Source organism: Nycticebus coucang, chromosome 3, assembly GCF_027406575.1.
Source record: "Nycticebus coucang isolate mNycCou1 chromosome 3, mNycCou1.pri, whole genome shotgun sequence".
Taxonomy (NCBI): domain Eukaryota; kingdom Metazoa; phylum Chordata; class Mammalia; order Primates; family Lorisidae; genus Nycticebus; species Nycticebus coucang.
The window spans coordinates 8,593,580-8,607,607 of record NC_069782.1 but is presented as its reverse complement, the minus strand read 5'-3'; the positions used below and the strand labels follow the sequence as shown (position 1 = coordinate 8,607,607).

The 14,028-nt window shown below is 50.0% G+C and overlaps 1 protein-coding gene across 1 annotated transcript in view; it reads left to right on the top strand.

Moving 5' to 3' along the window:
• Window positions 1–1,602: 1,602 nt before the first annotated feature.
• Window positions 1,603–14,028, top strand: part of LOC128582394 (protein FAM83F-like) — a 35,033-nt gene continuing 22,607 nt past the window's right edge. Inside the window, exon 1 of the mRNA XM_053586301.1 lies at window positions 1,603–2,168. Within this exon, the coding sequence (XP_053442276.1) occupies window positions 1,674–2,168 (495 nt within the window). The 5' untranslated portion in view covers window positions 1,603–1,673. The remainder of the gene's footprint in view (window positions 2,169–14,028) is intronic.

The window sequence follows — 14,028 nt, the reverse complement described above, 5'->3', positions numbered from 1 at the left end:
AGGAGGGAGGATCGCTGGAGCTCAGGAGTTTGAGATCAGCCTCTACTAAAAATAGAAAAATTAGCCAGCAGAAGGATTGCTTGAGCCCAGGAGTTTGAGACTACCATGAGCTAGGCTGACACCATGGCACTCGGGCAACAGAGTGAGACTGGGTCTCAAAAAAAGAAAAAAAAATTGGAGTATGACCAGAGTGAAGACTTCCAGTTCCCAAGATGGGCAAAGAACAGATAAATGAGGTGATGAACACATTGCTGCTCACCACCCCCAATCTTTGGGCTGACAAAGGATGCCAGAACTGATGATTGTCGCAAAATGTGCAGATATTTGAAAATCTAACCCTCATTTTTTCAGACCATCAAAGGAAGGCCTTAGAAATGGTAAGCCACCTCTTCAAATCCCCTGGAGTTAAAACCGCATCCCCCAGACCTGTTGTTTCACAAGGAAAGGGGAAAGGGCAAAGGTGGCTGTGATATATGGGAAAGATGTCTAAGACTAGAAAACTCAGCACTCCCCATGTTCTCCTTCTCCCCTGCAGGAGTCCCCGGCAAAGCCCACGTTTCTAGGCCTCAATTTCCTCATCTGTAAAATGAGGGGGTGGAACTAGCTTAAAAAGCTCCTTCCAGCTCTAAGACACTGAGCTGTAAAATGAAAGAAATGTGAACCTTTGGTTGCTATGATCTGAAAATATTTTGAATGTGGAAGATCAAATTGTATAGCAGAGCACGAACAAAATAATATGTTAATGACTAAGAAGATTGTATTTAATCCAATGGGAAACAGCAGAGCTGCTGCTGTATGCTGTGTGTGTGCACATGCGGCTTCCTTAAGCTCAAACATATATTTTGATTCACTGATATAGTAATCAGGCCTCTGGCAGCCTGTCTTGCCCAAACTTCAAATTAAAATGGGGTGGGGTGGAGATTTCACTGCTGCTTCTTACATCTCTTCTGTGTTTCTGGGTTTAAATGGCTTTTCTTTTCTTTTTTTTTTTTTAAGAAATTTTTATGGTGAAGGTGTTGGATTGAAAGTCCCTGGAGGCCTCTGATCTCAGAACTGGGACACGTGGGAAGGAGCTAGAGATTTCATTAGCATTTCGCCTTCGCACACCAGCTGCCCCCCCTCCGCTGCCGTCACAATCCTGTCCAGCAGCAGGGCTCCCAGACCCTCAACGGGGGAGGGGTCAGGCGGCCCCAAAGGTGCCTCGGCCAGAACACGTGCTCCAGGCCCTACCTGCTCCGACAATGAACGCGGAACGCGCACCGCGACGGAGGCTGGGGCTGGAGGCAAAAAGGGTCAGGTCGTCGATCTTGGCCCCGCACGAGAGTCGGGGCCAGGAGGCAGCCGTGGGCCAGAGGCCGCACGTGGGTCTAACTGCCGCCCAGCTCCGAGTCTGTTCCCACTCTGGGGCTCCGACCCAGGCCGGGCCCTGCAGACCGACCCCGATCGCAGCAGCAGGGCAGCGCCCAGGCCGGAGAGGCCGGCACGGGTGGCGGCGCGCCGGCTCCTCCCCGCCCGACGGCCGCGCCCGCGCCCCGGCCCGCGCGGATTGGCCGGCACGCGGCGGCGGGCGGGCCGAGGCCAACCCCGCGGCCAGGTGAGGCGCCCCGCCCCTCGGCGGCTCCAGGTACAGCGGGGGGACCTCCCGGCCGCGGCAGGTCCCGGGCTGGGGCGCCATGGCCGAGTCCCAGCTGAGCTGCCTGGACGAGGCGCACGTGAACGAGAGGGTGACCGAGGTGCAGGCCGCCTTCTACTACTGCGAGCGGCGGCGGGCCGCGCTGGAGGCGCTGCTGGGCGGCGGCGAGCAGGCCTACCGCGAGCGGGTCAAGAAGGAGCGGCTGCGGGACTTCCTCTCCAGCCAGGAGCGCCAGGCCCTTCTTGCCGCTTGGAGCCCCTACGAGGACGCCGCCCCCGCCGCCGCCGCCGCCGCCCGGGGCAAGAACAAGGCCAAGGCCAAGGCCCCTACGCAGGCCCCAGAGGAGCCCGGAGAGTCTCTGGCCTACTGGCCTGACCGTTCTGACACCGAGGTCCCCCCACTGGACCTGGGCTGGACGGACACCGGTTTCTACCGCGGCGTGAGCCGTATCACTCTCTTCACTCACCCTCCCAAAGAGGAGAAGGCGCCGCACCTCAAGCAGGTGGTCAGGGAGATGATCCAACAGGCCCAGAAGGTAGGCCCTGTCCCTGTCCCCCGATTGATGGGACCCCAACCCCGGTCCCTTGGACCAGGCCCCACCGCCGCAGCAGGGCCTGGAGCAGACCGCCCTGGCACCCTGTGTATTCTGGGCCAACCCTCCTTAAGCTCGCAGGGCTATGGTGAGGTCTCGGAGCTGTCTATCTCCGCAGGATAGATGTGAACGTTTAACAAGTTGGAAGGTGCTGGGCAGATGTTGGTCATCATTATTATAGTGCCCAGAGGCACTGTCTTTGCTCTATACTTCTGAAACTTCTTCCTGGCGTCCCTTCCCTAGGGAAGGGTGAATTCCATGAGGCCCTGCAAAAAATGAGTCACTGGAAGGTCTTGACAATAACCTATCTGCTGCCCAGGGATTTGCAGGACATATCCCTGGACATTTTCTCATGTTATCTTCAAAACTACTCCAGGAAGTAGCTGGTGTTGACCTCCCACCCCAACTCAGCCATGTTGCTCTTGGGAACACCTCCACCCAGCCACGGTCAAAGCCCAGCTGGCCCCTCACTTTCACACCCTCTTCTGGGTTCAGTATTAGAGCTCAAGCAGCCTGGAATGAACGAGGAAATGTATTCTGACCACCTACTATGTCCCTGGCACTGTGCTGGCCACGTTGACAAGCAGGTCACTGGACTCAGCAGCTCTGGGAAAAGCTTCTACTTAGCACATGGCTCTGCTTGAGAGTTGGAAGAAGGGAGGTTTCCAGGGTGGTTGGTTGGGAATGCTGGTGGGGCCAGGAGGTTGTGGAGCAGGGGGAATATTTCAACTTTTACTCTGTGCCTTCTGGTAGGAGTACCTGGGTAGCTTCCAAATAAAATATGAAATGTCCCATTAAATTTGAACTTCAAATAAACAACACATAACTTTTCAGTATCAATTTATCCCAAATATTACTGATACTGATATATTGGTACTAAAAAATGTATTCATTATTTATATGAAATTAAAATTTAATGGGGCATTTTCTATTTTTATTTGCTAAATCTGGTTCCATACACTGAGATTTGTTAAGAAACAACAGCAGCCTTTGGTGCCCAATTCAAAATACACAACAGGAGTGGCTTGGGTTCACCACACTAATTCAACTGAATGCGTGTGGTTGGAGTTCTGTTTTTCTTGGACACCGAACAGGCCTGAGAAGGGAAAATTAAGCTGGAAAGACCAAAGCATCTCTTCTTGGAGGGTTGATCTAGGTAGTTGGCTAGATTGGCTTCCAGAAGTAATGGTTAACTTTTCATTGTCCATATTTCCACCCTCCCTCTCTAAATTCCTCCTTGTTTGACTGAGCTTTCTTTGTATATTTGCATTCTGCAGAAGAAAAAGGCAAGATTGAACACAGATACAGCATAAGGGAAGTGTGGGGCAATACTGGGCAGCAGGCTACAGCTGGGGTCAGGGGTCAAGTCTCATGCTGTAACACTAACAAAGCCTGAATTTATTTAGAACTTAATACGATGTATGTGCCAACCACTGCATTTTCTCATTTGTTTTCACAACACCTGGATGAGCTATGTATTCTTGTTTTTGGTGAAAAAGAAATCAGGATTCAGAACAGGTAAGTTTCTTACTGGAGGTCTCATAGCTAGGAAGTAGCTGAGCCAGGCTCCAAACACCAAAGCCTTTGCTCTTAACCACTGCACTATCTGGTCCCAGTCTGAAATAAATGGTGCTATAGGATTAAGCCTGGAGTTTGAATGGAGCTACCCTGGTCACAACATGGAGTGTAGGCTGTGCACCCCTGTTACAAGAAGGGGGAGACAAGGCCCCTGGCCACTGAAGCTTCTAGTCTTGTATATAGGGTGTTCTTAAACTAACTCTTTCACAATTGTGAACCAATCCAATATGTACAGATTTAACCAGTATTTATCTCCTGGGTGCCTACTGTGTTCCCGGCACTGGCCATAAAGAAGATGCAAGCTGTAGCCTGTGTCCTCTAAGAGTTTACTCAAATGCTGAGAGGAAAAGAGTTTGAGGCTGGATGTGCTTAATCTGGGGAAGCTTCCTGAGGGAGGTGAACTGCACAGTTGGAAAGAGAGAGAAGTAAAGTAGAATGAGCAATTTCTAAGTAAGACTCCAGAACAAGAGTGAGAGATTTTCCTTTGAAAATAGCAAGGTATTTTGATCGGCAGGAAAAAAAGAACAAAGGACATCATAGTGGGAGTTTAGTGCCTAGTGTAGGGGCCCTAAAACTGGGCCCAAGGTAGGTGACCAGCCCCTGGAAGCAGCAGTTTCTGACTCTAACTGTACCTACTCAACTCCCAGGCTCTTGGGCCTCCACCCTTAATCATTGTCCCTATGTCTGTACAGCCACTTCTCAAAGAAGTAGGTTCATCCTGATTCACAGGTGAGGAACTTGAAGTACAGACAAGGAAAGGGGCTTGTCCAAAAGTCACGTGGTTGGTTACAGAAGAACCCGGATCCCTGGCTTCTGCTCTAAAGGCTGCACCTTCTGACTGCTGCTTGCCCCCCACCCCCACACCAGTGAGTCCAGCTGGCAAGGAATCTTCCTGGCCATTAACCTAGATCCTTCCTCCTTCCTTTTCACCCGAGGGAGGGAGTTTCCTTTGTTTTCAATGAGAGTTTGGCTGCCCAGAAGCAGGGTGGGGTTGACCCAGATAGTTCATGTGCAAAGATACCAGTATCATGGAGGGAGGCTGAAGGATGTGCCCACCTCCAGTTATGTGCCAGAGAGTTTTGTAGTCTTTGGAAGAACTTTGTAAAGTGCTATCATTTTTGTCCTCACATGACAAATAGGAAACTAAGGAGTTGCCATGACTTGCGCATGATCACAGTCTAGAGAGCAATTCCTTATCTGGTCTTCAAAGATATGGAGAAAGGAGTCTAATCAGGGGACACTTTGAAAATGTGATTGGGGAGGAGGGGTTTAGGGAGGAGGGACAATCGGGAGACAGCCCAGCAGGTATGGAAGGGTGGCAGCCTAAGCTGGCTGCTCCCTGGGCCTCTGCAAATGGCAGAAGGCCCTTTACAAGCTGCACTGGGAACCGGTATCCATTTGGTCACTGGACAAATATTCGGAGGTCTATTGTGTACTAAGCTTATTTCAGCAGAAAACACACCTCTGCTCTTAGATAGCCTAATCATCTGCTAATCCATCATTGTAATGCAGTATGAGCAGAGCTTGACAGGAGGCAGGTAGGAGGGGCACTTGCCCAGCCCCTAAACTGGGTTAGGGAAGACCCACTGAAGCTGAGGACTGTCTCTGGCACACGGAGGACATGGTGCTAAGCCATACACGCACCCAGGCTTCCTTGTGACTGGCTGCATCCATTTTTGAGGCTGCTGGGCAGGTTTAGAGAATATTGCCTTGTGCTTCAGAAACAGAAAACTTACTGCTGGGCCTACACCCAAATGTACCAGCTACTCAACTCTTCTTAGTTTATCTCAAACTGTCCAATTTCCTTGGAGCCTCAATGACCATGTAAGGCAGGATATTGTCTTCATTTCTCAGAGGATCCCTCTGAGGTCCAAAAGCGTGAAACAACTTGTCATTAGACCAAGGACAAGGAGATTACACAGCACCCGCAGGCCCTTGGTCAGGATTACCAGTGACCCCACGAAAATTATATACACAGCCCAGGAGAGGAGGCTGCTGGGATAGGTTATTATTAACTAGAAGCTACTCCTTTTATTCCTGTTGTAGGTAGTGGAATAGGCCTACCAGGTTGACTAAGGAGAGAAAGGAGTGGGTAACCAGGCTAGTCCTACCCCATCTCTACCTATTGATGGGCTTATCCCATCACCCCTTTCCTTCAAGGCCTGGCTGAGAGGCCACCTTTGCCTTGGCATTTTATCAAATTTTTAATCCAAAAGTTCCACACAGCTTGCTTTAGGAGAGTCCATTTTATCCTGTTGAGTTAGAAGCTTTAGAGGAGCAGGGACGGCCAGGCATGATGGCTCACACTTGTAATCCTAGCCCTCTCGGAGGCAGGTGGATTGCTTGAGCTCAGGAGTTCAAGATGAGCCTGAGCAAAAACAGAAAAACTAGCTGGGCACTGTGGCAGGCACCTGTAGTTCCAGCTATTTGGGAGTCTGAGGCAAGAGGATTGCTCAAGGCCAAGAATTTAAGGTTGCTGTGAGCTACAATGTCACAGCACTTTACCCAGGGTGACAGAGTAAGACTCTGCCTCAAAAAAAAAAAAAAAAGAAGAAGAAGAAGAGTAGAGACTCTGTCTTACTCCCCTCAGTCTTCTTTGCAGGACCCCAGTGGTGTCCTGACTGTTACAGGTGGTCAGCAATCCATTTAAGGAATTGAAAACTGTCTTCTGTTGGCCACCCATCCCTCTAGGGAAGTAAGTGGCTGCTGAGGGACACACCACTCAGGACCTTTAACCCCTGTTGTAACAAGCAGTGTGGCAGCAGAGAGAAGGATGCTGTAATTTAGGGTGGTGGGGGAACCAGGAAAGGGATGGGTCAGAGGGACTTGGGGAAAGGCCTCAGAGCATGAGGCATGATTGGCCAAGGTTCGCAGCCTTGGTTAGAAGTCTGTTGAGCTGATGGGAGAGCCCAGTAAACAACTGGGATACAGGTGCCCAGGGGGTGTGACAAAGTCTTGGAGTCATCAGCTCACTTCACCATGGGCCTCAGCCTTGCAGATGGCAGCCTCTGCCCCAGAGTAGAGGCCACTGTCCTTCTGCATTAACCTCAGTTTTGACACTTTGCTCTTCAGCTACGCCCAGCAAATAGCACCAATCACCTTTTCCATACCAAGTGCGATGCTGGGTATTAAGATACGGAGATTGAGCAGATGCCAAAAAAAAAAAATTCAGTATACAAAAATAATTTTTTAAATGTTACTAGTTTTTGAATTCCGAGAGTCAGATTATATACTCACTAGTCACCTCACCACCTTGTTTGTGTTGCTAGTCCCAATTCTTGATTGGGTTCCTCATACCTCCCTACCTTCCTCCTTCCCCTATCTAGAAGCTTCTGAGCTGCCTTTTGGAAGCCTGATTAAAATGCACAGGACAATGGGCCTCTCACGCAGCCTAGGGACCCTCAGGCCCCGCACACTGTCTCTTCTCTTGACACTTCTACCCTTCCACAAGTGATAGTTTCAACATGAGCTTTGTTCCAGAGTCACTTGTCCCATCAAGGCTGGTGGATAATGGCATGGCTGCAGTACCAGGGAATAACCACTTCCCAGCCCTTCTGGGATCTTGCCCCAGCCTGTCTAGGCATCCCTGGCAAGCTCTGGGCACTGTGGTTATTGGGTTCTGAGTCTCTCTTTTTTATGCTTAATCACTAATCTCAGGCACTGGAATTCATGAGCAGTGGAGACCCAGCTTCATGTCAAGAACAGAAGACAGGCTCTGAAGTTGAAAGATCTTGGTTTCTATCTATCCCACCACTTACCAGCTGTGTTCCTTCGGGCAAATCTCTGCCCTCTCTGAGGTTCCTGACTGATAAAACTGAGGAAGATAATATCTAGGTTTCTGAATGGTTTTTAAAAATGGTGTGTGAAAGCTGAGGGTCCTAGGAAGTATGGTACAAATGTTCGTTGTCGTGGAAAGTAACTATTGCCTTCTCTCCTCTTCTTGCTATGTAAGGAGGGTAGCGTGGCCAAACTTTCTCCCAAGAAGTAGGGTGCCCCACCCAGGAGATCAGAGTTAGGAGTCGCTTCTCATGTTGGGGCCACAGTTCCCTCCCCCCATGGGTGTGTCTCCAGTTCCCTCCTTTGCGTGGGAATTCTCCACTTCACAAATTTTTCTGCTGGCCTCAATTTGGTGGGGGTGGGAGTTGGTGAGGGCAGCTGTCTGCCTGCCTGAGGGCTGCCTGCGGGAGGCTGCTGAATCCTCAGTCCAGGATCTTCTCTGGGATCTGCCTTGGGCAGAGAGGTCTAAAACAGGCAGGTGCAGAGAGGCCCTGAGGATGTTTCATGCACACTGTCATCCTGAAGGGCGAGTGGTGGCCCAGGCCCAGCCCAAAGAGCCCCAGGGCAGTCTGGAAAGATATCCCTCAAGTTCTTTTCTCTGGAGAACTAAAGCTTTCATTGGGAGAAAAGGCCTCAGTAGATTGTGGTACAGAGGGTGGGGGTGCTGAGGGTTAACTATGATGTAATCATGGCTTTGGGCTGTATTTCTCTTTGGTGAAGATGAAGAGGAGGGCTGGCTCCTCTGAAATCTGACACTTTGGGTTCCCAAAACCCAAAGGTGGATGGGTGTTTCTGGGAGAGTCCATAAGTAGAAGGTGGGGCCTCAATAAACTCTTGGTCTCTTAGAAGCCAGCAGGTCTGATGGGAAGAGATCTCAGAAGGCCCAGGCCACTGCCAGGGGAGCCATGGAGACTGGGAATCCTCACCCTTGCTCTAGTTATTTCTTTCCTAGCTCACTGGGTGGACTTGGGAAAATGATTTGACTTTGCTGAGCCTCTGTTTCTTCATCTATAAAACGGGGATAATTCTTGCTTTCTTGCTTACACCCACAAGATTGTCCTAAGAACCTAAGGCACGTATGCAGATAAAAGGGACTTCTCTTAAGATGAGATAAATGACCTGTGTGCCATAAAGTATCTTCTTTAACCCAATCCTCAGCACCTTGCAAGGGAAGTGGTAGCATAGGTCATAGAACTCATAAGCTGGGATTCTAACCAGTCAGAGTTCAAGGTTGTGTCCTTCTGCTACAAATGCAGGTTACCCTTGGGAATTTCCCTCTGGGGCTATCTCTTCCCTCTAAAACTTCCAGAAACATTTGAAGTTTATTGTGAGGTTTTCAGACCAGTTCTAGAGATAGACAAATATAGCACTGCTAGCTGCTCCAATCTATGCCTAGCGAGGGGTTGTGGGAAGGAAGGTTCTTTCTTCCTGGGGACATGGGGGCAGGTAACACAGGGAATCTGGTATAAGTAGCCTCCAGGGATAATATTATCCTCTTCATGGACACTTTCTGGCTCCCTTGCACTTGTGCCCCTCCCTGATAAGTTGAGGCCATGGAATTCCCAGCCCAGCAACTGTCAGTCCCTGCATGTTCTCACCACCCAGGGTGCTGCCTCACCTGGTAGCCACATCCTGTCCTTTTCTTAGACTGTACAAAGCAAAGGCTGTTTGGGGACAAGTTTCCAACCTGAGCTGGGGGTGGGGAGCAGGGCAGAGAACAAAGGAGCCCAGAGCTGGGTCCTGGTTGAGGCCTGCTTCTGTTCTTGGCTTCTGTTCCTGCTGCCGACCTGAGCCTCCCCCTAGCCTGACTCACTCTGCTGATCTCTCTCTCTACTCCCTCCTCCCCCCTCCCAGGTGCCAAAACTATTGCCTCAGCTAGGGCTGCTGCCTTCCCTGGTTTTCCTTTTCCTTCTCTGAAATCCGTGGAATATGTAGACTTGCTAATGATCCCAGAATCTTAGTCCTGGGAGAGAGTCTGTGGCTTTGCTAATTATTAGTCTCTCTGGCCCAGGCTTCCAATAATCTGGAAATATCCCTGGCACCGCTTGTATGCTGGTCATCATTCTGTTGGACTCCTTGAAGTCCTGGCTGAGCATGTAGGAGGCTCCTGATTTTGTTTTGTTTTTAGCAGTGAGTCAAGAGACAGGGTAGAGGGGACCAGGACTTTTTACCTATCGGTGAGTCTTTGAGGACAGACTGGGAGTGTCCTTCCCTCACAGGTAGGTCTCTGGACTGCATGGAGGGACCTATTTGCTCATTCACTGAATATATTTCGCTGAGAACCTACCTTGCGCCAGTGATCAGAAATATACAGATGAATAAAATGTGAACCCTGCCTTAAGTTGAATGGGGAGACAAAAAGAAGATAAATTATAGTACGGTGGCGGTGAGGGGGTTGATAGGTATTTTTCCTTTTTTAGACACAGGGTCTCACTCTGCCACCCAAGCTGCAGTGCAGCGGTGCAATTATAGCTCACTGAATCCTTAAACTCTGGGCACAAATGATTCTCCAGCCTCAGCCTCCTGAATAACCAGGACTACTGGCTCACAATGCCATGCCCAGCTAATTTTTGTTTTGTTTTGTTTTTCTGTAGAGATGGTGTTCTTGCCATGAGCCACTTTGCCTGGCCCCAGAAGCTATTATTCATTGAGCATTTGCATGCCAGACATGTGCCAGCCCTTTTAGAATAGACTGTTTCGTTTAATTTTTACAACAATCCAGAAACTTTCCTTTTTACAGGTGAAGAAACTGAGGTTCAGAGAGGATAAGATCATACTGCCAATAAATAGTGAAGCTGGATGGGGACCGAGATGACTCTGATTTCCGGGCTTGTGTACTTGCACATGGAGTTCCAGATGAAGGGAGCCTTCCTGGGAATGGATGCTAAGCTGTGGACAGGAAGGACAGACCAAAAGCTAGGGCAGAGGCCTGAGGGCAGGAGGACGCACCCTATTCCCAGAATGCCCTCCTCCTCACTTTCACTGCCACCCCTTTCCTTGCAGTCTTAACTTGCCTCTTTGGGGAAGCCCTCTCAGGTAAACTCACCTGGCAATAGCCACAAGGTTATCCTTGCTGCTTCTCAGAACCTCCCAGGCAAACTGCCAGCTGTCTTACACTACCGCTGCCAACAAATCCATCAAGAAATACCTCTAGTCCTGCCTTGCTCCACCCACATGCTGCAAAGTGCCGGGAGCTCAAACCTCAAACGATCCTAAAAATCATTTGTGTATCTTCACTTGATTTTTTTTTTTAGCAGCTGATTTATCTTTGTAATTATGTTTGGCTTTAAGCTAATGTTAAAATGAGCTTGCATTAGATAATTTTCACTAATTAACACCAACTTAGTGCCGGGGAAGTCGTCCCAGTCCCAGAAGCATGCCGTAGGTCAGGGAAAAGCTGGCCTTAAAAAGAATTGTTACGCTTACTCCCTAGAGGGCCCAGCATATGGCTCTTCGTGGCTGAATTAGTTGACCTTGCTCACATGGGTACACTCTTTCTCTGCAGAGCTAGACAGGGTTGCCCTGTATGTTCCCCCTCATTCATTCTTGTCCAGAAGTGAGTGTCAAAAGTGATGGCCTCAGAGAGTCAGCTCAATGGGGAGTGAACCCAGGGGGCACAACAGGGAGACATGACTCACGAGGGTGGGGAGCAGCCCCATGCTGAGGATGAGGGGTCTGGGAGAGGAGCTAGCCTGGCTGGGCAGAATTGGGCTCCAGTACAGCTTGTTCAGAGAGGGAGCCTGGTGGTTAATGATGTCTAATTAGTGAGTTGAAATACTATGACATGGCTGCAGATAGCTGGAAAGCCACGTGACAAAGCCTCCAAGTGGGCAAGAAGACCCCATTAGAGCTCTGTATTCTGCTCTACCCTCTTGGTGGGCCAGGGCTCAGGCCCGAACTGCATCCTCAGCTCCCTGTGGGAAGCTCCTGACCTGAAGGTATTCTGTTGGAAAGTTTACTGAGTGCCAGTCCTTGTACAGGGATGAATGGAGTCTGGAAAGTCTGGAAAGATCCCCCCAAGATCTCCATAGGAAGAGGGTGGTGAGAGTATGAGTTGGGAGAACAAGGAGCAATCCTGTGGAGCGGGGGCCGATTGTCAGGGGAGGGAATGGAGGAACACAGCTTTGAGTTGGAAGGTCTTCAGCCAGGCAAAGGGCCTCTGACTAGGTTCTGTGGCAGTCGGGAGCCACAAAGGGTCTGAGCAGGGAAACGACGTGCTTGGGCTTGCGTGATGGGACACATCTGCTGAGAGGACATGGAGCAGGACAGTGTAAGCTGGTACCGCATGACGCTGACACTGAGTGCCCTGTGCCCCAGGCACTGTCCCAGAGGAAGGCTGGTGCTTGGCCATCTGGGGCAGGTACCACCTGAGATTTCATGTAGGCTTTATCAGTTTCTTTTCATCCCCCTAAGAATGGAAAGGTAGCCTCGTTTTTTCAGATGGACTTGTGAGGGGTTAAGTAACTTGCCCCAGGTCTCACACCTGGTGTGGCATCTCTGCCACTTCCCCCGCTGCAGTGCACTTTTAAACTGTGGGATTTAGTGAACTGAATGTGGAATCCAGGGCTGGGGAGTGACAGTATTCTATGCGTGTGGTGCAGCATGAGCCCCTGCCGAGGGCAGCTGTGCAGGCCTCCTCTCCAAGCTGCTCCCCTCCTCCTTGTCCCCAGGGTACACAGTTGGGAAAATTAAGGTTCACACCCTACTGGTGTAAAAATTAGTGATAATTCAGATCAGGCCAGTTGAAGAAGTTTTTTTTTTTTTTTTTTGGAGACAGCCTCACTTTGTCACCCTTGGTAGAATGCCCTGGCATCACAGCTCACAGCAGCCTCAAACTCCTGGGCTTAAGCGATTCTCTTGCCTCAGCCTCCCAAGTTGCTGGGACTACAGGCGCCCACCACAACACCCGGCTATTTTTTAGAGGCAGGGTTCTCACTCTGGCTCAGGGTGGTCTCGAATCTGTGAGCTTAGGAAATCTACCTGCCTCAGCCTCTAAAAGTGCTAGGATTACAGGCAGGAACTACTATGCCTGGCCTTTTTTTTTTTTAGCCCTGGATAGAGTGTTGTGGCACTATCATAGCTCACAACCTCAAACTCCTGGGCTCAAGCGATCCTCCTCCCTCAGCCTCCTGAGTAGCTGAGACTATAGGTACCTGCCATAATGCCCAGCTAGTTTTTCTATTTTTAGTAGAGAAAGGGTCTCACTCTTCTTTAGGCTGGTCTCAAACTCCTGAGCTCAAGCAACCCATCAGCCTTGGCTTCTCGATGTGCCAGGATTACAGGCACAAGCAGTAGTCTTGATGACAGTCTTTGCAATGTAAACCTAGGGTACTTACAAGAGCACCTCAGCCCCAAATGAATTGCTTCCATACTCCAGTGTTTCCATACTTTTCTGTGCTCCAGGAGTGGCCGTGCCAGTTAGGGGAAGTCACCTCGGTTGCCTGGAGCCTGCAAATCTTCTTGTTTTTAAGAGACAAGGCCTCACTCTGTTGCCCAGACTGGAGTGCAGTGGTGCGATCATAGCTCACTGCATGCAACCTTGAGCTCCAGGGCTCAAGCGATCCTCCCTGGCAGTGACTTTCTGAAAAGTGTGTTCAGACTGCACTGATGAGTGTGTGGGTGTAGCTGCCCAGCATCACTTGATGAACAGAGCATCCTGCAGGCTCTTCCTTAATTGGGCAGCCCTTCACCTCAATTAGTTCATTTTGACCTTTCTATGAGTGTAGTATAGCCTGGGCTTTAATCACCACTCTGGGCTGAGCCTGCTGGGCACGGCAGGGAGCAGAGGAACAACATCTCCACCTTGATTCTGGGCCTCCAAGGCACTGGCTGGCTGACTCCCCAGGAGCTCAGCAGGTCCCCACTGGCTGTCTCCTTCCCTCTTGCCCCCTCCTCCAAGTGATGGCCACTTTGTTCCGGGCTCCATCTCTGAGGAGAAAAAAGGACACCAGCATTTACCTGTCACTCACAACAGGCCAAGCACTATGCTGTTCTCCACCTGCATCGCCTCATTTAAAACTCAGAATGTACCTGGTACCTGTTAGCCAAGCACTTTGGGAGGCCAAGACAGGAGGATTGTTTGAGGCCAGGAGTTTGAGACCAGTCTGTGCAACATAATGAGACCCCATCTCTTAAATAAAAAATAAATAAATAAATAAAACTCAACCCTGTAAAGGTGTCACCTCCCATACTAAAATGAGGAAACTGAGGCCTGGCAAATGACTCCCTCAAAGCCACACAACCAATGAGACTGTCTGCTTCCAGACTGTGTATTATTTTTTAAACACCAGCCTTCACTCAACACCTGCCTCCTGCATTCAGTCACCTGGAAGGAAGGTGGAGAAAAGGGGTGTTGCCAAAATTTGAGGATGGGGCCCCGGAATCTGCATTTTCAACAGAGGTGTTTTTGTATATACACACCCTCACTTCCAGGGCATTCTTCACACAC